Genomic DNA, 23891 nt, shown 5'->3' on the forward strand with positions numbered 1-23891 from the left:
ACAGAGGAAAATCAAGACCAGTTACACAACGCTCATCTGCACAGCGGCCAAAAGCAGAGGCTCGGCCAGTGGTGCCCCAGAAGGGCATGTGGAAGTGATGGACACTCTGCAAAGGGAAGCACCTGAGGCCAGCTCTGGGTGACCGGCCACTTAGCAGGGCTGTCTGGACCCCCGACTTCCCATATGGCTTTGACCTTGAGCTTTCTCCTCACTGGGAGAGGCCAGCTCAGGCAGGCCAGCACAGCGGGGCAGAGACTGGGCTCCTTACATGAAAATCATTACTACCTGCAGGAGAGGGTCCAGGGCACACCAGGTGGTGCTCAGAGGCTGTTCCAGGCTCTGTACTTAGAGTTTACTCCTGGCGGTGCCAGTGGGACCATTGCCAGGGATGGTACTGGGGTTGGATTCATATAAGACAAGTGCCTTAACCTTATGGACCAGGGATGTGGCTCAGGGGAAGAACACTAGCCTTGTACCTCAAAAAGGGGAGCAGAGGGGAGGGCGGGTGAGAGAAGGAGAGAAGGAAATCTGGAGCTGGAGAGAGTTCAACAGGTTAAGCATGTGCTTTGTATATGGGAGGTTCAGTTTCCATCTCTGCACTACATGGTCACCCAGCACCTCCAGAGTGACCCCCAAGCACAGAGCTAGGAACAGCCCCTGAACACTGCTGGTTATGACTCCTAGCAGAAACAAAAGCAGTTCACATGGGCTAGAGGACAGCAGAGAAGCTAAAGTGCTTGACTAGCCTGTGGCGCTGGGTGCTAAGGGCATTAATCCCAGTACCACATGCGATTCTGAGCCAGATGTGCATCCCCCCTCCTGGGCCCCAATCCAATTCAGGGCCAGAGAAGAAACATAGCAGACCGGGGGCTTGCCGTGCATACAACTGACCCAATTTGATCCCTGGTACCCCATATGGTCCCAGAGATCTGCCAGGAGTAAGCACAGAGCCAGGAATAAACAGCCATGTGTGGCCCAAAAGCAAAAACAAACAAAATAAAACTTCATGAAGTGCTAAAAGTATTGAATTATCTGGTGGGGAAGGGGGAACAGGATAGAGAATTGGGGTCACACCTAGCCCTAACTCAGGGACTACTCCTGGCTCTGGCCACACCTAGCCCTAATTCAGGGACTACTCCTGGCTCTGTGCTCAGAGTGACTCATGGCTGTGCTTGGGGGAATATTTGTGGTGGTGGGGATAAAGCCTAGGTCGGTCATATGCAAAGAAGTGCCTCACCCCTGTACTCTGTCTCTGGCCCACTAATCACCTAGTTAAGAAGTGGATTTTGGGCAGAGGGGAGGGATACTAGGGACATTGGTGGTGGAAAATGTACAAAATGTACACTGGTGGGGGGGGATGGGTATTCCATCATTGTATGACTGAAACTCAAACATGAAAGTTTTGTAACTGTAGCTCATGGTGATCCAATAAAAAAAAAAAGTGGATTTTTATGTTTATTTGCTTGTGGGCCGTATCTAACAGTACTTATTAGTCACTCCCGGTGCAGGGCTCAGGGAACTATGCAGAACTGGGGACTGAACTCAGGCTTCCTGCATGCAAAGCAAGTGCTTGGTCCTTTGAACTATCTCTGTCACCCAGAGATGTGGCATTTTTTTTAGAGGGGAGCAAGGACACTGGGCCACACTGGCTCACTCAGGATTTACTCCTGGCAGGGTTCAAGGAGCTATATGTAGTACTAGGCATCAAACTGCAGTTGCTCACATGCAAGGCAAGCACCTTACCTATCTTTCTGGCTTGAGAAGCAGAATTATACCAGAGTGCTGCTCTGATTTGCTACGACACTTGGTTTCTTTGACCTAGCTGGGACCACCACAGCCTCCTCTCTTATTTATTTATTTTGCTAAATATGGCAGTGCTCAGGGCTGGCTCTTATCCTGGAGGGCTCGAGGGACCATATAGGGTGCTGGGAACTGAATCTGAGCCAATGTATGCAAGGCAACCCTACCTGCTCTGGCACTGTCAGCCTCTGCCACCTGAGGACCCCTCTGCCTGCCCCCATCACCCCCACCATATTGTAGCATTTCGTCTATTGCACTTGATGGTCAGGGTTCCCATGTAGGCAGGCCATTGAGTTATAATTATAAACAATGCACCATGATTGGTCCTTTCATAAGCAGGTGATACTTCTGAAGTCAGGGCCTCCCACAGCCTTAGGCCGGGCTATAAACCCTTGTGGCCTTAATGAGACAGGACCTTACCAGACAGATGCTGGTTACAGGGCGCCAGCGGGAAGGAGTTTTCCATAAAAGGGGTAGGCGGTTGGGCAAGGGATGGATGGCCAGAAGGGAGTAGAAGAGGAGAGCTCAGAGGCAGAGAAATGTGAATGGCATTCGAATACCTGTTCCTTCCGACATGGCCTGTGAGCCCGGAGACACCAGCTGTGCCCACAGTCTATGTGGGAGACAAATCAAAGGACAACTGCAAAGCCACAGGCACGGAGGAGAAAGTAGTGCCCTGGGCGCCAGCAGCAGCCCGCCAGCTGGGGTGTGTGTGAAGGGGGAGGCCAAGGCTCTCTGACTGGACTGCCCCAGGGAGAGGGGACTGGGCCAAGGGCCGAGGCGAGGTGGGGCAACCAGGAACGGCTGCGGCTGCGGGAGTGTTTATCTGCAGGGCTGGCAGGAATGGGAGAGGCCTGGTGCCATCTCCCTCCGGCTAGCCTCACTCTGGCCTCAGTTTCCCCACCATACCACACCTCACCTCAGAGACTAAAGGGCAAGACTTTGAGCTGTGGGGATGAAAGGCAGGAGGCCCAGACCACTGCTGCCTGTAAAAGCAGGCGGTGACGCCGCTGCTCCTCGGGGCTGCCCATCTTTGAAGATGAAACATGCCGGGGCCTAAGGAAGAGTCTGTGGGCTGAGGGGAAGTGTGGCTGGGCCCTCGGCACGCCCCTGTCTGGGGAGGCCACAGGGCCCCGCCCTTCTCTGGGCAGCCCTAATCCCGGGACTAGCACTCCGGCACTTGGGGACAGGCACCACACAAGAGCTGCCAGTGCCTTCACGTTCCCAGGTCAAGCGGGTCATCTCCACATCAGAGCAGCCTGGCAGACCCTGTGCTGCCTTCAACGAGCTCTCCAAGGCAGGGACCCGCAGCTTGCAGATGCCCCTCTTCTGGGGTGATGAGGGGCTGGGCAGCAGGTCTGCTAGCTGAGGTCACAGTCATGGCCCAGAGGGCCTCCAGGTCACTTTGTCACTCAGGCAGACAGAGACGCAGCCTATTCTCACCACTCCCTTTCTGCTCCTTTTCCCTGCCCCCAGCGCAGGCCTGGGGCCTGGCTACCCACCCTGCCAGAGTGACCACCAGAGGCTGGCACCCACACCTGCCACTCAGTCTCTGTCCAGGATCAGCTTCAACTCCCTGGAATGAGCAGGCAGAGATGGAGGGGCTGGCAGAGAGCAGGCTCACCTCTTAACGGCACCGGTATCAGGCACAACCCATAGATAACCCTCCCTCCCAGCTCCAGAAGCAGCACTGGGGGTTGGCCTGTCCTTGTAATAGGCCTCTGTGTTCATTAAGTCATTAATTCCACTTATCTGATCTGCAGAATGATGCCCAAAGGCTGGACTTCTGGCTCCTCGGCAGCCACCCTCCAGGGAGCTGCTGGAGTTCGCAGGGAAGAAGACGGTATCTGCGCTCTTCATCTACTGAGAGGGCGCCCCCAAGTCCTCCTGCCTGTGCCCTGTAGCTGGGTTTGGGGTTCCCCGCCTGTTTCTGTTGCTTTGGTTTATGAGCTGCACCCCGTGGTGCTCTCTGTGGTGCTCGGAATGTGTGTGTGTGTGTGTGTGTGTGTGTGTGTGTGTGTGTGTGTGTGTGTGTGTGTGAAGAAGGCATACAAAGCATGCAGGCTTCCACCTCTCCTGGGAAGCCTGGGACTTCCACCTGGAGCTCCTACACTACCCTTGCTTGGCTTTGTCCTCAGAGCCACAGACGTTAAGCATTCTAGACCCCACAACCTGCATCATCTGGGGCACCTGTCATTCATGACTGTCCCAGGCGCAGCTTTCGGTGGAACTGGCCAGAGCCTGGAAAGTCAGTTAGGTAGAACTCCTCCCCCCACAGGCTGGCTCTCCCACCTGAACACTCTGCATGATCGCCTCTGCACCCCTCCAGCACCTCAGCTCCCATTCCCCTTCAGACTGTGCTGGGGGCAGAGGGAGGCGGTAACCCCCCTCCTCTGGCCTGCAGGCAGCACCTCGGGAGGGACATAGGTCACAGAGGGGCAGAGAGAAGGAGCAGCTTCTGCTGGCAAGCCCCACAGGCTGCAGCTTGGGTTCCAGGCCTCACCTTGTGGTCGAGCTCGGCGTCGGCCCTGGGCTGTGGCTCTTGGCAGGGCTGCACAGTCTCAGCTCCCAGGTGCTGCCTGAGGGAAGACGGCCTCATAAGGCTGAGGAGCCGGCTGAGCGAGGACAGCTGAGGAGAAGAGGGAGCCCGTCACACACAGGTGGCAAGAGGCCTGGGGACACCCTGGCTGGTGGTGCTGCGTCATCACGGGCTCTAAAACCCCTGGTAGCTTCCAAGACCGGGAGGCGCCTGGGTCTTGTGGTGCAGACAGGAAGCTGAGGTCCTGTCTGCACCACAAGATCAGCACAGTTCCCTCCAGGAGAGAAGGGACACTCCACATGGGAGTGTCCAGGAGCCCCTCGGGGGCCAGGTAGGAGACTTCCTGGGCTGGAAGTGAAGCCACTTCCTGTGGGAGCAGACAGGCAAAGGCTCCAGAGCCATCTCCTGGGCACCGGCAAGCCCCTGCACCTGTCACTGTATGTCTAAGGGTGCACGTGAGCATCAAAACACTCCTGAGAGGCTGTGAGCCATGACTGCACATGACACCATCCCACCAGCCCGATTCATCACCGCCTCCACCTCTGCCCTCTCACTTCAGAGGTTTTGGTTTATTTGTTTTGGGGCCACACCTGACAATTCTCAGGGGTCACCCCTGACTCTGCAGTCAGGGATCACTCCTGGCGGGGGTTGGGGGACCATATGGGATGCTGGGGAATTGAACCTGGTTGGCTGTGTGCAAGGCAAGTGCCTTACCCGCTATACTATCTTCCAAGCCCCCTTACTTCCAGAAATTTTACTTTTTGGGTCACACCCGGCGATGCACAGGGGTTACTCCTGGCTCTGCACTCAGGAATCACCCCTGGCGGTGCTCAGGGGACCATATGGGATGCTGGGATTTGAACCTGGGTTGGCCGCGTGCAAGGCAAATGCCCTACCCGCTGTGCTATTGCTCCAGCCCCTACTTCCAGAAATTTTAAAGTAAATCTAAACATCAGCCCATCTTACCCCAAAAGAATTTCTATTAGAAAAGAATAAGGATCGGGGCTGGAGAGATACAGCAGTTAGGGCGTTTGCCTTGCACAGGGCGGACCGGGGTTCGATCCCCGGCATCCCATATGGTCCCCCAAGCACTGCCAGGACTAATTCCTGAGTGCAGAACCAGGAGTAACTGCTGAGCACCACTGGGTGTGGCCAAAAAAGAGGAAAAAAAAGTAAAAAAAGAAAAGAATAAGGATACCCCTACCCCCACCCAAACACAATCACAGCATCATTCTCCTGACTAACGAATGTCAAGAATTCTTTATATGATTCAGCACCTGCATATGGCTTTACTGGTTGTTCAAACATGCAGTTGTCTTGTTTAAATGCAGATTCTTCCCTAGGTGCACACAGTCCCTTGGCTAAGGTGCAACACGTGAATATCACATATGATCCGTGAGTGCTGCCTCCCTTCCCCGACCAGGGCCAATGGCTGGTTTTCGTCCAGGCATCTGCTGCTGGCCACTCCTTCTGAGTCACACCCTGCTTTGGATCGCCTTGGCTGCGTGGGCCCCAGCCAGGACTGTCCAACTGCCCTGGAGCTAACTTGTGGCTCTGGTCCCCAGGCCCTCTGAGGTGACATCGGCCCAGCGGGGCTCCCACAGTCTCTTCAGCGACAGAAGATGCGAGGTGGGGCAGAGCGGGCCACGGCTGAGAGCCCAGCCCTACCAGCACACCTGGCCTCCTCCCTGACTCACCCGCAGACACCTGCTCAGCACTGCAGTCAGCCCAGGTTTCCAGAGCCCACAAGAGCAGCTGGGCAGCCGGGAGGAGTCAGGCCCGGGGCCTTGGCTCCTGGAAAGGGTCCAGAGCTTCCTGGTCTACTGTCTGATCCCTTCAGAGGCCAAGAAGAGGCAGCAGGGGAGAGGGAGACAAGGGAAGGTTCTGGGCGGCAAAGAGAAGCACCACCTGCAGCTTCAGCTGAGCTGGCTGCGTGCCTGGCAAGTGTGCAGGAAGTTTTCCCGAACAGCCCTGCCTGCTTGGGCTCACAGCTGGGCAAGCACTGGGGCCAGCCTGCAGTCCACACCCCAGAAGCAGCTCTCTGGCAGGCGGGCCTCGCCCCGACTGGGACCCTCCCAGCTCCCAGAGCCCTGGGTGTGGTGGAACAGGAGCCAGAGGCAGCTCTGAGCTCCAGGATTCTCCTCACTCCACAGCATACAGCTTCACACAGGCTCTGAGCAGCTGCAGCTCCTGCAAGCTGCCTGGTGCCATCCAAGGACGTCCTGGCCCACATGCCACGCCGGCCAGCACCGCCTCGGTGCACACAGTCCTCTCCTGGCACAGAGCTGGTCTGGACTGCCTGAGTCCTGATGGGGCCAGTGCCCAGCCGCCTCCCTCCACCTCACCTACTGCTATAAGTGGTCTTTGCAGATGCTCCCCACGAGGACAGATCATTCCCCAGGGCTGGAGATCTCAGTGGGTGGAGCTTGTTTGCAGGAGGCTCAATCTCCAGCACAGCAGGGACCTTCCAAGACCGAGGGAACAGCCCCATCTCACACCCCCAACACAGAGTTGAGCACTGCCAGGTGTGGCCTCTGCCTCCCAGACAAACCAAAGAGAGTCACAAGAGATAGACCTGTGTGATTCCCGCAGGACGACTAGCCACACCACTAGTCACTTCTGAGCTCTGTGTCTCCTTGCCCCTTGGAAAAGGCTGGGATCAGGGAGCGTCTGGAGACTCTGAAAGGCTCTTTCCACTTCACGCGCACATCCACTCTGCTCAGGCCTCCCCGCTCCCTGCCTGCCAATTCCCTACCTGCACCACTCTGCCTTCCACAGCACTGACCCCTTTGCACAGGCACGGAAGCAACGTGATCAGGTTTACTTTACTATCCTCCCCTGTCTCCTGGCCCAGGACAGATAGTCGAATAGACTAGGCTGGCAATTCTGCTTATTGCAAGGTTCCCAGAGCCCAGTGTGGCACTGGGTATATGAGAGACATGTAACAAATGTTAAAGGGATGAATGAGAGCAGAGAACTCCAAGAGGTGTGTGTGCTGTGCATGCAGGGGGCCTGGTTCCCTGCCAGGGAACTGTGGGAAATAGCTTCCAAGCACAGCCAGGTGTGGCATCCCTCCTGGACCCCTCCCTGAAACAAAAGAGGTGAAGGAGTGAATGGTGGGCCAGGGCTGTGGCCAACCTTTCCACAGTAGACGCAAACCCCCACTTGGTCACTTGAAGCCCATGGTTTTCAAACTCCAGACTAGATCTGACCTAAGAGACTTCAAGGGGTGACCTGGGTTCTTATGATTTCTCCGCAGACCTGTTTGGCCTGTACCTCACCTCGCCTAGGCAAGGGCTTCTACGCGCCAGCTGTGCAGTCTGTCTCTCACACACAGGAGGCCCGGATTTGATTCACGGCACCGCAGGGTCCCCTGAGCATAGATCTGGGAGAGCTGTGAGCATCCCCTGAACATGCCAGGTATGGCCTGAGGGAGAGAGAACACACACACACACACACACACACACACACACACACACACACACACGTACGCATGCACGCACACACATGCACATACACGCCTGGCCTGTGGGAGGCACCAAGTCCCACCTGGGCACTGCACAGCAACCCGAAAATCTCTGGGTAGCCCTCACAGCCCCTGAAAAGGACTCAACATGGGGTCAAGCACTGGTCATGGGGGCCCAAGCACTGGCACCTCCAGGCTACGAACTGCAGGGAATGGCCCCAGGCCTTATGCACGGTGGGCTATGGCTCCTTGTGTAAATTTTGCAACTGTGATTAGGATTCTGCTCTTATTGAAACCTTCCAGTGGCAACCCAAAGATGAATTAGGGGCAGATGGCCTGTCTTGCTGGCCCGAGGCCCCTAGTTTGATCCCTGGCACAGACCACATGCTGAGAAAGATTCTGGCGCCCCTTTGCCCAGCCTTGTCGCTGCAACCACCACAGAGGGAAAAGAAGGGGGGAAATGAGCGAGACTGACTGTGGCCTGGCATGCCCAGAAATTCCCATCACTTCCCACCGCAGGGAGCCTGGCAGAGGGGTCCCTGGTCACCTGGTTGACCTCCACTCTTCCTGCCCTGCCCCACTCCCTCCCCTAGCCTCAGAGGCCTCCCTGCCCTGGGATGCTCCTCCCCGGGCTGCTGCTGCTCCAGGCCTGTGCTCCATGGCCCTCTCCAGTCGCCCTGGGAACAGCCTCCTCCCAACCCTCTCTCACCTCTTTTCTGTCTTTATCCACTTATTTTGGTTTTGGACCCACACTCGGTGGGTCTACTCTTGGCTCTGTGCTCAGGGGTCACTCCTGGCAGTGGTCAGGGGACCACATAGTGCCAGGATGGAACTGGAGTCTGGTGTATTGCAAGACTTATCCCCATACCATCTCCCTGGCCCATCTGGCTGTAGTTTAATTTTAAAAAGCTGGACTCTTTCAATAACCTTTATTGGCACAGGCGTCTCCTTGCCCCGTGGAAAAGGCCAGGGCCAGAGAGCGTCTGGAGACCCTGAAAGGCTGAGAGGTGAGCTGATAGCACACCAGCATCTCCATGATTGAGGATGGAGTGCAGACCTGGCAAAGATTCTCTCCATTTGCTTTTCTGGGGTCACTCCTGACAGTGCTCAGGGGAGCGCGTGGTACTCAGGCTTGATCCTGGGTTTCCTGTATGCAAGCAGGCACTCTCCTGAGTTATGTCTCTAGCCCTCTAATATTCTCTTAAGCAACTAACTACAAAAGAAAAATACATATACATACCTTTGGGTATGTATTTCTTTTCTTTTTCTTTTTTCAACAAAAGCAAAATTCTCTTTGTGCAGGAAAAAACAAATTCCAAAGTGATTTCAGTCCATCCAAAATAGTAGTGGCAGCTTGTGCCATCTTAAAAATCCAACTCAGGACAGAAATCCAGAAAGAAAAATATTTCCTCTAAGAGAAAATCTCTCTTTCCTGTTCAAGTTCCATTTATTCCTAGAAGCCGCCCAACACTCTCAATCTGCAGACACATCCCCTCTCAGCCTCTGCCTGCCTGTCTCCAAAGATTCCTGAGGAGGATTTCTTAGGCATGCTTGCCCTGACGAGCACCCGGAAGCCGACCCCCGCTTCAAAGCCGGGCTTCTGGGAACCTGCATAATATACTCATGTGGACTTCAGCAGTGGCCTCAGGGCTCGGTGCAAGCGCGCCATGAGTGAAAATGGCTAAGGTCCAAAGGCCAGGCTGGACAAAGGGGGCCTTCATGGAAAAAAATAAAATCAAACACCAGGGCCAGCTCGAGGGCTCAGGGGGTATGTGGCCAGGGTTTCACCCATGGTCTCCTGAGCGGTCCCAGAAGCAACAACTGAGCAATAAGACAGGAGTAGCCCCTGAGCACCGCTGGATATGGACCTCCCCACAAAATACAACAAAACCAGCAACACCTTTTTACCTCCGGGATAAAAACATGCAGCAGCTGGCACCCAACTCCTTGCTGTAACCAAAGTACCACCTCTTGCCCCCCTTTTGCCATGGAGTCAGAGGAAAGAAGATTTGGCTGCAGTTGTGTCCAAGCACTCGGGGCTGAGGGCCTGCTTCAGGTCCGGGCTGGCGAGTACCATCTGGCCCACAAACACTGATTTCTCCCCTGACGGCTGTGTCCCTCTTCCCTGGCCTCTGAGTTTTCTACCTTGTCCCTGCTGCTTAGCGTGGCTGCGGATGGGGCATCGAACCCTAGATGTGGGGCTCACACACTTGCTTGTGGACACCAAGCCAGTGCTGCTGGGCACGTGGATGACTGAGACTGTGGCTTCATGCCTGCAAGGCAGATTCACCCCAGGCCTGGCCTGAGAGAACTGCAGAGGAGGAGGGATGTGGGGTCTAGAGCACAGTGGCCCAGAGGCTGAAACCCTGCTGTGTCTGGGCAGTTCCCCTGCTCAGGGGATGACCCCCGGACCCTCAGGAACACACAAGCCTTGAGGGTGTCACATCCTGTGCACCTATACTGAGCTTCCTACTGCAGCCTGAGACACAGGCAGAGCCCAGCGACCTGGGCTGGGGGACGCCCCCTCCCTGCTCAGGAGCTCTACAGACCCTCCACCCAGCTGCGCCCCACAACTGCGACATAGGTCTTTGCTCAACCCTGGACAGTGAACACTTGATAAGGTTGATTGAGCACTTATGCTGGAGGGAGAGGGAGGGACAGGGCAGTCCTGTTATCTAGCACCAGAGCCAGGGACAGGTGGGACACCCAGGCTAGCCGGCAGGGTCCAGGGTGTCACCCACAGGGGCTAGGAAGGGGTTTGGATCCCAGCTCGACTCCCCACTGCACTTGCCCAAGCAGCCCGAGAGGGCCACCCTGGCACCCACCTGTGCAGGGCCCTGGCTTCACTGCCACTATCTGGGCTGGCAGCAGGGGCCAGGGCTCAAAGCTGAGTGTGGAGGGCAGCTGGGTGGCATGTCCCGAGGGAGAGAAGTTGGGAAAGGGGCTGTGGGATGGTGGGGGCGGCTGGGGGTGAGGGGCCCTTTGAAGGTGTATTCAGAGGATCCGTCTGACAGGCCCAACTGGAAAGGGGAGCGCCAGCAGCCAGGAGAGCGGGAGGTGCGGGGAGCAGCTGGGGCTGCAGCCGGCCCGGGAGCTTGGAGGAGCCACGGGCAGGCCTGAGCGAGCCCTGCCTCCCTGCTCGCAGCCCTGCACGTGGAGCGGCCGCAGACACCTCTCTGCAGGCTAAGCACTGACTCACCCTGGAGTCTGCTGAGAAGCCGCTGTGCTGCCGGGGGCAGGGCCCTCAGCCTGGCCTGCTCATACCCGGTCCCCCATGCACGTGGACTCCTGGGGTTCCTGAGGGTCTCACACGCTGAAGGACTCGGCCCCTACCAGGCCCCGGGGAGGAGCAGGTCCTGCGGACCCTCAGTGTCCCTCTAGGTCCAGACCCCTCTTTTTTTCCTTCGCATCTCCCCTCTGCCTGCCCTCAGGCCTCCCTCCCCCCTGGGCAAAGGCTCTGGCGAAACCACACCAACAAAATTCTGAACCTGGATTGACCTTGATATCACAGTTCCCTCCCTCCCTTCTCTCTCTCTCCCTTTCTCCCTCCCTTCCTTCCTTTCCTGTGGGGGACTGAGCCAGGGGCCCTCGCGGTGAGTCAGGCACGGGGAGCAGCTGCCGTGGGGCTCGCTCACCCCTCTGGCTCTGATGCTTTCCCCCAGGCTGTGCTTTGCGGGACCCTGACGCTTCTCTGCTGCCTCTGCCTTGCAGACTGGGCACCTGAGACTTCCGCATGCAGACCGACTCTGCCATCAATCTCTACTTCTGGGGACCCCACTGCAGGCCCCTCCTCAGATCCCACCTGAGAACTGTCTGTTCAGGCCACCAGTGTGTGCCAGGCACTGTGGTATATGTGAGGGGTGAGCACAGCAACAGGATCCTCGCTCCTTAGGAGCTGCATGTGTATGTGCGCCCGCGCAGTCCCCGACAAACAAGCAGTGTGTGTGTGTGTGTGTGTGTGTGTGTGTGTGTGTGTGGTGGGGGGACACACTATGAATGACTGCACATAGGATGGTGGACTCAGGGTGCTTTGAACTGGGCAATCAGAAAAGGCCTCTATGGGAGTCGTAGGAAGTGACATATTAGCTGCAATTGGAGCGACAAGTCTCCAGCGATGCCAAGTCCTGAAGAAAGCATTTAAGGCAGAGGGGGCTATGGCGACAGAAGAGAGGCCAGGCTTCTGCCCACGAGTGGGTGCTGCCCTCACCGGTCTGGGCACCACTGCTGAAATCAAGGCCTTACGGGCTTAGCCACCATGTCCCCTGTCAGAACATCCTCCCAGTGCCCCAGGCTTTGCCCTTCTCTCACGTGGCTGAGTTGGAGGGTTCAGATGTACCCTTGGCTTTTAGATTACCCCAGGGTGATTCCTGGGGCAGGGTGTGAGCATTTGCCTCCTGGACTCAGAGCTGCACTGAGGGTGCAGCTGGAGTCCCCTGGAGAGAAGAGGAACAGGGAAGTGAGGACAGAACCGGGCGGGAGGCGTGGCAGCCGTGAGCCGTTCCAAGTGAGTAACATTTAGCTTCACCTTTGTTGTTTTCCACCGACACAGAATAGCATTCCCAGGAGCCGGAAGAGGAGGGAATGAGGAACTGTTGATGTGCCAGGAATCAAACTCAGAGCCTACCACTGAGGGACATCCCTCACTCTGGGAATTGGTGTTTAGCGATTTCTATTCAGGGTGATGGAATTGTCTGGAGACAGCTGCAAGTGACAGATGTACGACAGGATGAATACAGCCAACGTGCTCAGGGACTACTCTGGGCTTGGTGACTTGGGGTGCTGGGGATCAAGTATGCATGTAGGCTTTAGCTCTCCCAACACACACACACACACATACACACAATGTCTATATCTATCTATCTATCTACAGTGTATCTATACCTATACATCTAACTATACACACACACACACACACACACACACACACACACACACACACACACACACACACACTTTTCCTCTCACTGCTCTATCCTCAGCCCTAGCACTTAGAAAGAATATAGAAAGTTACAGACCACCAAGAGAATTCCAGTAAGAAATTCAACCTGGGCCCAGAGGAATGGAGCAGTGGCTGAGCACTGGCCTCTGCATGCCTTGGTCACGAAGTGCCCCGTGCAGCTTTGCTGTCTTTGATTCTAGGTTCCACAAGCAACTTCCAGCTGCCCCAGAAGACAGCTGTGAGTGTCACATAGGGGAGTGCCACTCCAGACAAGTACCCCAATTAAGATGATGTGTGAGGGCCAACGAGTGAGAGAGAGACCCTGACAAGCATTGTGCGAACCCAGAGCCACCAACCATGTGCCTCAACCAGGAATGGCGGCCAGAGCGACTCACCAGCCTCAGTAGCAGCACGCAGCCAAACATGCTGTGTGTCATGTCCAATGTACGCATGGCCTGTCTTCACAGCATCATCACCATCGACAGCAACAAAGGAAGGTAGGTGGGAAGGAAATTTAACACAAAACCAACCAACACAAACGCACCTCAGCTCTCCTGGTGCGAGGCTGCTAACCTTTGGGGAACCTCCAGAGAGCACAGGCCACAGGCTGAGCCTGCACTACCTCAGGGGCATCCCCCACAGGCCCCAGGAGCACTCACTCACTCACCTGAGCCTTCTCTTGCCAGACAGGAAGTGTATCTTGTTGGTCCAGCATCCGGGCAATGATCAGGAGGCTGAGCTGGCCGCGTAGCTGCCTGCAAGAAAGGGTCGGAGAGAGGCTGGGTGAGAGCAGTCCCCGCATGGGTTGTGTGTGGAGATAGCTTCCATGTGGGAGAGCTTCTCTGGGGAATCCTAGCCAAGGGCTTTCTCTCCTGGTATTTATCATTTTATTTCGAGGCAACAAATATGCATGGGGTTAGGGAAATGCATCCAAGGGCAGAGCAATGTTTTGCATGTGGGAGGCCTGGATTTGACCTCTGACATATGGTCCCCCAAGCACTGCCGGGAGTGATCCCTAAGCACTGAGCTTGGGAGTAACCCCTGAACACTGCTGGGTGCCCCCAACCACTTCCCCCACAAAAAAAGCAAAAACAAAAGCCCAACAACACCAAAAAGCATGCATGATGAGAAAGTAAAAAAAATAAGCAAACGGGGCTGGAGAGATAGCACAGCGGGGAAGGGCGTTTGCCTTGCACGCGGCCGACCAGGGTTCAAATCCCAGCATCCCATATGGTCCCCTGAGTACGGCCAGGGGTAATTCCTGAGTGCAGAGCCAGGAGTAACCCCTGTGCATCACCAGGTGTGACCCAAAAAGTAAAGCAAAAGAAAAAAAAAAGCAAATGAACTTAGTGTTTACAGAGGACAGAGTAGGAAAGAAGTCAAGGGGAGAAGAAGAGAATGGGGGGCTGGAGCGATAGCACAGCGGGTAGGGTGTTTGCCTTGCATGCGGACAACCCAGGTTCAAATACCAGCATCCCATATGGTCCCCTGAGCACTGTCAGTGGTAATTCCTGAGTGCAGAGCCAGGAGTAACCCCTGATCATCGCTGGGTGTGACCCAAAAAGAAAAAGAAAAAAAAAGAAGAGAACGGGAAGTCATGGGTGAACAGGCATTCAGGGCTTCAGTTATCCTGGTGATAGGGTGATGTTGTAGCCATATATGCAAAACAAAGACGCAACAACAACACTGAAAACATGAGAGCTGCAACCACTGAAACTTTGTAATGTACCTGTCAAGGGGTTGGGGTTGGGGTTGGGGTTGTGGTTGGGGTGGGGAGGGAACATGGAACCACTGGTGGACGGAAACTGACACTGGTGGTTGGATTGATCTTGATTTTTCCCTAACACTCAATTATCAGTAACTTTGTAACTCATAGTTCTTTAATTAAATTATGAAAAATAAGCAAATGGAAAAAAGAAGTGACTGGCCATTTCAGAGCGACCATAGTGCTTTTCTTTTCTGTTTTGTTTTGTGTGCACACCCTGCGGTGCTTGGGGGCCACTCCCAGCTCAGCACTGCTAGGTCACTCCCAGCGCGCTTAGGAGACGTAGTGGTGCTGGGGCCCCAATCCAGGCCGTCTGCATCACCCAGCCCAGGCTCCCTCCCAGCCCTGGCCCCCTTTTCCCTCCTTCCCTGTCTGTGCTGATCTTCGGACAGAAACAGGAAGTCACAGTGCCCCTCACAGATCCTTGCTGTGGATTTTTTTTTCACAGCTTTAGCATCTTGAGGCCACATAGGTGGTAGCAATGAGGGACCCAGCATGCAAAAAGGGTCCTTTGGGGACCCCTCCCCTAAACCAGTGTCCCCCGGTGGCACATGGTCAGGCCTGCTTTTCTAGGAGTCCCCGTGCCTTTCAGGCCTCAGCCCTGGGCCACCGGGCGGCTCCTGAGTCTAGAGTCACTTCAGCTCATTCGGCTGTGCTGGGTTCCTGAGTCTCTCCCCAAACAGCCCTGATTTACTCTGGATGCAGCTAACATCTTCAGTGGCAAACAGCCGAGCTGTGCTACTCCTAGGACATGAAGGCTGGGAAGAAGACAGGGCTGGGAGAGGCAGGAGCAGGCCTTCGAAAGGGAGCCAGACCAGCAGGAGGCCTTTGGCCTCTCCTCCCCCACACTCCCTGTCCACAGCCCTAAGTGGAGGGTGACATGATCCAGGCACCACCACGTACTGCTGGCCCCCGAGGGCAGTAGACACCCACCCCAGCCCCATCCTTGACTCCTGAACAAAGCTGTCATGGGGGAAGCCAGGCTTGCAGATGGAGGAGGCAGAAGAAACTATGGCATGAAACTGGCTTTTTTGGGGGGTGGAGGATGTTGGGGCCCATCCAGCAGTGCTCAGGGGTTATTCCTGACTGCACCCAGAAGTTACTTCTGGCGGTGCTCAGGTGACCATGTCACGTAGGGGATCAAACCAAGGTCAGCTGTGTAGAAGGAAAGTGCCTCTCTGGCCCAAGGAATGGCCTTGTGAGAAGAGACGGGTTCAGGTACCCCCCCAACATCACCAGAAGATCCCTGGATGGATCTGATGCACGAGCAGTGAGCCTTGAGCAGCCCTCAGAAATGATGTTTCCCTGGAAAGGACTCGGGGAGCAGGGCTGGACGGCTGCTCCCGAGCTGCTGCTGCAGGCTCCGTCTGCTTAACTACCTTGGGCTCTGCTGCCATAGACACCTCCAGAGGGGCGTGGGGGGGGGGGGCGTCCTGGGAACAGACCACTGGGGCAAAGTGGCCTCCTCAAAGCTGGGAGCAGGAGCAGGGGCAGGAACTGGGCCAGACCCTTGTTTATTTTCATAGATAGCACTCAGTCCAGCAAGTCAGCTCAATCAACAAAGCGAGGGGCTCCTGGTTAAAGGGAGAAACAACAGCAGACAGGACCAGCAGATAGTACAAGGGCGGAATGACAAGGACTAGGATGGTCTCGGCAGTGGGGACACTCACACAGCTGCGGATGGAAGTGGGTGCAGCCACTCTGGTTGGGTAAAGCGGCAGGAGCCACCAGAGATACGCACGCGCAGATTCCACGTTCCCAGGAGCTCTGTTCTCAAGAGCAGAGCTGGGGCTCCAGGAGAAGTATACCCAAGGGACAATCTGGGGGTTGGGTGGGTGAGGCGTTTGCCATGATGCAGCCAATCCCCCCTCAACCCTGCTGTCACGTATGGTCCCCAAACACTGCCAGGAATCAGGAGGAGTCTTGTGTACCCCCAATAAAAGGATGGGGAAATAACCAGGGCACTGCCACACCACTCGGCTGTCCATGTGAGGACCATGAAGGAGCAGGATAACACCACAGGACAGGGACGATCAGCAACGAGGCATGTGAAAGCAGCTAGAAACAAAAGAACAGCCGTGTATGTTTTCATTTATACTAAGTACAGAAGTGGGCAAGACCAGCTGGTGGAAGTCAGGGGCAGGGATGGAGTGGGGAAGGAGCAGGGAAGGGGGTGCGGGGCGGGGGGTGGGGGTGGTCCTGTTCCTGACCTGGGTGCTGGGGCACAGGGTCATCTGTGGAGACTAGCACAGAGACTGGCCTGCCCGTCTGTGTTGAGTTTTCTATATCCCGGTTCAAGACAACTCCACTTGGGGAAGACTGTCGGATGGGGGGTGAGGGTGGGCATCATATTTAACCAATAAAAACAGAGGATACACAGCTGCATTTGAATTTCTCAGAACCAAAGGATAATGTTCTCTAATATGCGCCTGGCGCGTGCAGTGCTGGTCCAGGGACCAGCCCTCCAAGCCACACACTGACCACCCTGCCTGCCTTCGGACTGACCCCCTTTCTGCAGAAGCCCATTCCCAGAGCCCTGAGGAGGGGCAGCCCTCCGCTGGCTGGCCCCACGGGAGACAGAACGGGCACTCCTTGGCCAGCTCTCCACCCTGGGCCCCCTGACCCCTGCCCCTCGCCCCTGTCTAGTCTCCAGCTTCTCCCTGTGGGGTGTTGGCTCCAACCCCGCCCCCTGCCCCCAACCCCCCTCCCCCCCGCCAGCCAGGACCTGCCTCTCCAGCTGTTGCGGGTGCCCAGCAGCAGCTGGGCAGGAGCACAGTGGGAGGTAGCTGGCCTCTTCCAGCCTGTGAGCAGGAGCAGCCGAGTCAGAAGGACGCATCTGGGCTTCATTAATATCCCCCACCCAGGCCTGCCTGCCAGGGAGCGGGAAGCCGCAGGGTGTGTGTGTGGGGGAGGGGGTGGGGGATGCTGGCAGCCCTAAGCAGAGCCGGGGGTGGGTCCCGAAGGGAAGAGGCAGGCTGGGTGGGTCAGGGCAAGGCGGTTGTCCAGAAAAGAAGAAAAGTCCCAGAAAAAGCACAGAGGGGATGAACGGATGAGAAGAAACCCACATCTGAGCGGGGCGTGCCCTCGCCGGCCGCCTGCCCACCACTGCCTTTCATTTCATCTCAGGCTGCCCCCTGGACACTCAGCCGCCACCAGCTCTCTGCCTGCTGGAACTCAGGGACCGTCTCTACCCCTCTGAAAACTTACTCTACTGAGAAAGAGAAAGAACTCTGCCCAGACACCATCCAAACCAAACTGCACAGTGGGTAAGCACAGGGCCAAGTGGAGGCGGGTCGGAGACTCTCTCCCCTCCCCCAGCCAAGGCAGTGGGCAGGGGAGGAGGCCAGAGCAGCCCCCAAGGCCATCCCAACCACTGTCATATAAGGCAACACGGGCAGCCCTGCGAGCACCAGGCCACCTCCCCCGGGCCTCCGCAAGACCAGGACACTGGATCAGCGCTCAGAGGAGCCCCCAGACCGCAGGAAGTTCCCTCCTCCAGTACTGGCCAGGGACAGTCCTGATGGACGCTGATGAGGGGGCTGTCCCAGCAACGGGGGAGGCCAGGAAGGTGAAGCCAGGCACTTGAGGACAAACACTCAGGTCACTGCTGCCCTCTCTGGCAGCCGAGTCCCTCATCTTCACTCCTTCCAAGAGGAACATAGTCCTGCCAAGGCTGAACTACCCTAAAAGGCTGTCAGGCATCTGGCCAAAGTGAGCTGCCTTTTCCGTCTCTCCAGCAGCTCAGGAAGCAAGTGCAGGGCCTGTTCCGCTGTGAGAAGGCTGCCCAGGCCACCTCTAGTGGCACCTGTGCCTGAATCCTGTGCCCTCCAGACCTCCTTCCAGGAGGAGGCAGCAACATTTGGGCTCAGAAGTTGGGGGGCGTCTCTGGGAACCTGTATGGCCCTCACATGAACAGGAAGAGGCCCCCATAACCGACTGCTCACTGGCCAGTGAGTCCCAGGAGAGCTCGAGGTGGGTCCATTTCCAGCGACCTCCAACAGGAGGGACACATCTGGGCCTGGAGGTCGAGGAAGGCTAGGGAGGGGTGTACAGGCTCTTTTGGGGCGCAGGTACCACTTTGTGCTTACAGGTGGCCTCTGCAAAAGGGGGCTGAGACACCACTGAGGAGATGTCCTTTTCTGAGTAAGGTTTACTTATTTATGCAGTGCCGGGCTGGAGCCCAGGGCCTCCCCCGTGCACATGCTCCAGCTCAGAGCCGCAGTCTCCCACTATGTGTTCCTGAGATTCCGCCCACTATGTGTTCCTGAGATTCACTAGCGCATCAAGCTCATATGCACAACTGCAGTCAGCGTCCATCCTCCTATCTCCCTCCCTGGCTTTCACCTTGCTTTCCTCTCTTTGGTCTCATAATTCAATCCCAAGAACCCTCAACTTAGAAAGCACACAAAGGGGCTGGAGCAATAGTACAATGGGGGAGGGGGCACCTGTCTTGCATGTGGCCAACGCCAACCCCGGTTCAATCCCCAGCATCCTCTATGGTCCCCTCTAGCACTGCCGGGAATGACAGAAAAAAAGAAACATAAAGAAAAATTAAAAAAAAAAAAAAAGAAAAGAAAGCAAGCTGTGCAGAGCACAGAGACCACCAAATGTCACCTGCTCTGTTCCTTCCCAGGGTCCTCATGCCTTTACCCGAGCCCCCTTCTCTAGGCACAGCAGTCTCTTCTCTCCTCTCTCTCTGGGAATCTCTGCACTACTCTGGGGGGCTGAGTCCTGCCCTGGGGGCTGTCACGTTCCCAGCAGAGACAGGCAAGGGTGAGCAGGAGTAGGATCCTCTCATTTCCTGGTAGTGTCTTTTCCCCCTCCAGAGACTGCGCCTGCAAACAGATTGAGTCCAGAGTCTTTTTCACATGTCTTGCTGTTGGATTCCTTTTCCCAGACTCAGTTCTTAATTGAGCAGCTGGGACTCTCTTCTCTGCTCAGCTCCCCCATTAAGTGCTGCTGAGAACTTTCAGGATCATTGCTTTTTGCTGTCAGCCTGGTTTGCCCTTGTGCCACAAGGCCAATTCCAGGACACTGGCTTTGTTGACCAACTTGAGAGTGACACTGAGCCGGCAGCACCTCTGATGGACTCCATCTCCCTTCCCACCTTTTAGCAATGCTTCTTCCTGCTGGCCATAGGATGTGATCGTCTACCACCCAATGGAGGGCTGCGAGTCTACTCCCGCACTGCACTGGTTCGACTGCTGGAAAGTAAATTGGGGGCAGAGCGACAGTACAGTGGACAGGTTACTTGCATTACATGTGGCTGACCCACGTCTGATCCCCAGCACCCCATAAGTGATCCCTGAGCAGAGAGCCAGGAGTAATCCCTGAGCACTGTCAGGTGTGGCCCTAAAACTAAAACAAAAACAACCAACCAAAGCAAGCAGCTAGTTTACACAGGGCCAGCTGCCCAGGACCTACTCTTTCAGTCCTCGAGGCAGCACTTCTTTTCCTCCATCTGTGCTCGTCACAGCGCCCTCCCGGGGCAGGATCACGCGGAGGGCCCCTCCCTCATCTCCCTTCTGGAGGCCACCATCGAGAAGGGAGCTCCTTGGTCTCCCCTTACCAACGGACGCTCTGCTGGAGGGCCCGCTAGGTGCTGAAACCGTGTCCTCCATCGTCTCCCGCTTCAAATCCTTTGGATCCATATTTGCAGTCAATGAAACTGCTGAGCAGAAGCCAGAAGCCAGGCAGGCACTGTGGCGCGGAACTCAACTCTGTGGGGGTCTGAGAGGTCCCCGGCCCACCTATGTGGGCTTCCTTTTCGAAACTGGTTAGTAAAAAGTGTTTCTCCCTCTCTCAGAAACCTGGGCCCGGCACTAAGGACCCTAAGCCTCAGGATGCAAAATGGATGACAAAGGGGCAGCAGCATCCAGGGTCCTGGGTCAGGAGGACCTTGAAGAGACGGTGCCGAGCTTGGTCTGTGCCTGGCCGCAGAGGGTGCGGAATCCTCAGGCAGGCGAAGAGCAGGAAGCAGCCAGGAAGGAGGCCTCCAGGAAGGGAGAGGCAAAAGCTCATCAGGAGCTGGGTAGCTGTGATGTTTCAGCGCGAGGGGTGGGGTGAGGAAGGCAGAGGGGGAAAGGAGCCACTGGACCCCTTCGCCTCAGCAGAGGGTCTGCAAAGGCACCCTCACCGGGGGGGGGAATGGGCCTCCTTGGCAGGCTGGGGCTTCCATTCTGCACACAATGCACTCACAGCACTTGTCCACATGATCTGGTGGTTCATGAAAGTTTGGCCAAAAATACTGACCGAGGAGCTGGTCACTCACTGGCTGGAGGGGACAGTGTATCCAGTGGTCACATTTTGAGTGCTACGGGACTACTCAGGATGGCAAGTGTCTCACCTCCTCCAGAGCCCCCTTTACACCTCTTAGCGCTGTGGCTTTTTCCGGAACAGGGGAGGAGGAGCGGAGGCTGAGAGCTGTGGGGGTGGGGGCACCATCTCGGTGTGCAGGAGGTGGCAGACAGAGGGAAGGAGGATTCCTTCTGCGTCTGGGACTGCAGCGCTATGATGAAGCTTGGGATCCACGCAGGACCCAGGAGGCTGTGAGCAATTCATAGTGGCTCCTGGGCCAGAAGGGGTCAGGGATGCGGGGAGGGCGCAGGAAATGTGCTGGTTTCCCATGCAGTTTTCATGGTAGCAGACCTACAGAATGTGCAGGCAACAACTAAGGAATACAGCTCAGATGAGCACTACAGTGTGTGTGTGTGGGGGGGAGGGGGGTGTACACTGGTCATCATCAAAGAGAGAAAGGAATGGGAAAATCACATATTCTTTTTTTGTTTTGTTTTGATGGAGTCAGAGATTCAAACCTAGGGTTTCACACAAGGCACATGCTCTACAATGAGACACATTCCCAGCCATTAAAATCTTGATTTAAAAGAGGCTGGAGTAATAGCACAGTGGGTAGGTTGCTTGCTTTGCACGCGGCCGACCCCAGTTCGATTCCCAGCATCCCATATGGTCCCCTGAACATCGCCAAGGGTAATTTCTGAGTACAGAGCCAGGAGTAACCCCTGTGTATCGCCAGGTGTGACCCAAAAAGGAAAAAAAATCTTGATTTAAAAAACTAAAATGTTGGGCAGGAGACACAGTGCAGAAGGAAAGGCACATGCCTAAACCCAGTTCAATACCTAGTCCTGCTTATGGTCCATTGAGCACCACTACAGTGATACCTGAGCACAGAGTTAGGAGTAAACCCTGAGCAAGGCCAGGTGTGGTCTCAAAACCCCAATAAGTATACACATAAAGTAAAACAGGCAATTGTCCTTTAAAAAAAATCACTTAAAAAAAACAACACCCTAGGCCAGAATGATAGTTCAGCAAGTAGGATGTTTGTCTTGCACACAACAACCTGGGTTCAATCCCCAGCATCCCATATGGTCCCCTGTACACTGCCCGGAGTAATTCCTGAGTGCAGAGCCAAGAGTAACCCCTGAACATCTCCAGGTGTGACCAAAAAGCCAAAAGCCAAAACCAAAAACAAAACAAACAAAAAACACTGAAGGGGACGGAGAGATAGGACAGAGGAGAGGGTATTTGCCTTGCATGCATCCAACCCAGGTTCTATCCATGGCACCACATATGGTCCCCAAGTTTTCCAGGAGAAATACTTGAGTGCAGAGCCAGGAGTAAGCCCTGAGCACCGCTGGGTGTGGCCCCCCAAACAAACATTTCATAAATACCCTACCTAGTCGCTGTTCTAGGCTAAGACCACAGGGGGCTTGCATTACAGGGGTGGGGTGGGGGTGGAGAGGAGATAGGTAGCACCTAAAGAAATATCAGAACATTTGATAATTGATACACTTGTGAAGAACAAGAGTAGGATGCTTCTAGAGAGCCCCAAGGTGGGTGCACATTTGAAAAGGACCATGGGGTGAGGTCTCTGAGTTGGTGACATTTGGTCAGAGAATGCAAGGATGGGAGAATGTGCACTTCCAGCCCCTGCATGAGCACCAGTTTGCAAGTGAGTGCACTGTACTGAGCATGTGTATGCATGGTTTCAGTGCATGTATGCATCACTGTACATGTGTCTCAACATACACAACTGCCCATCTGTGTGCCTGTGTGCATGCTGGCACATGTGTACATGACTGCACACATGTACAGTCTGCATGTGTGCCTCTGCATGCTTGTATGCATGTACCAGTGTGCATAATTTGTATGTTTGTGCATAGTCATCTTGACTATTACGTGTGTGCCTGACTGTACATATGTATACATGTATGTCTGCATGTGCATAGTTATAAATATGTGCCTGACTGTAATACATATTGATTGTACCTGCATGCATGTGTATATGATTAGATGTGTGTGATCACACCCATGTGCGGTGTATGTGACTCGTGTGCATGACTGCATGTGTGCATTATTTCACATGTGCCTGTGGTCATGATGGGGCCTGTGTGCACTTGACTGCACTGTGTACATCACTGTGTATGCATGTGCATGAGTTTATGTGAATGTACATGTGTGTGATGTGTGCATAAGTATGCATGCATATGCATGTATGTGTGCATGTGAAGTGTGCTGGAAGGATGGGAAAATCAAGATGCAAGTCCCCCGTGTGGCCAGTGAAAGTGAAGGGAAAGGCCCTGGCGGAAGGCAGCATCCCAGAGGCCTGATGGGCCTTCTAAGAATGAATAAGGGTAAGTCTGAGGATTTGTGAACAGGGAAATGACTCAGCGTGTGGCAGTTCTCTTATTGTTGTTAAATGCTTTAAGTGTGATCATTATTGTGCTAAAATGAAAAAGCAAAGCAACTGGGATTAGGGTCACAGAGTCTGGGGTCTAGTGAGAGGGGAAGGTGGTGAGGAAAGGGATGCCCACACACTAGCAGGTGGAGCACAGCTGGCCATTATGCTGCTCACGCCACTTCTTGACACGAGAATTTTCCTATGAAACTTGTGTGTTTGATTTGGGATCACATGAGGTGGTACTTGAGAGACACTGTGGTGCAAGGGATAGAACCTGGGGCTCCAATGTGCAAAGCATGGACTTCAGTCCTTTAAGCTAGCTCCCTGGCCTGTAAAACAGTTTTAAGTTGCTATATGAGGCTCGAGTGATAGTTAAGCGGGTAGGGCTGACCTGTGTTCAATCCCCAACCTCACATATGGTCCTCTGAGCCCCTTCAGGACTGATCCCTGACCAGGGCACCAGGAGTAAGCCTTGAGCACTGCCATGTGTGGTGTGGCCCAAAAAACTAAAACAAAACAAACAAAAAAGCTAAAGCAGGGAGGCCAGTACAGTATTTAGAATAGAAACTGTCCTGGGGGTCAAATGCAGAGTTCCTGTGTGCACAGCATGTGTTTTAGCCCTCTGGGCCATCTTCCTGATTCCTGGACATCACTGAGAGCTTTCTCATCTTTGCAATCCACTGG

The 23891-nt window shown here is 55.2% G+C and overlaps 1 protein-coding gene across 1 annotated transcript in view; it reads right to left on the bottom strand.

The window, feature by feature from the left end:
• The window catches only part of FAM178B (family with sequence similarity 178 member B), a 97153-nt gene that overhangs the window by 12776 nt on the left and 60486 nt on the right, over window positions 1-23891 (bottom strand). Inside the window, exons 12-13 of the mRNA XM_004609295.2 lie at window positions 13412-13499; window positions 4304-4429 (exon numbers count right to left, since the gene is read on the bottom strand). Coding sequence (XP_004609352.2) covers window positions 4304-4429; window positions 13412-13499 — 214 coding nt within the window. The remainder of the gene's footprint in view (window positions 1-4303; window positions 4430-13411; window positions 13500-23891) is intronic.

Source organism: Sorex araneus, chromosome X (genome assembly GCF_027595985.1).
Source record: "Sorex araneus isolate mSorAra2 chromosome X, mSorAra2.pri, whole genome shotgun sequence".
Classification (NCBI taxonomy): Eukaryota; Metazoa; Chordata; class Mammalia; order Eulipotyphla; family Soricidae; genus Sorex; species Sorex araneus.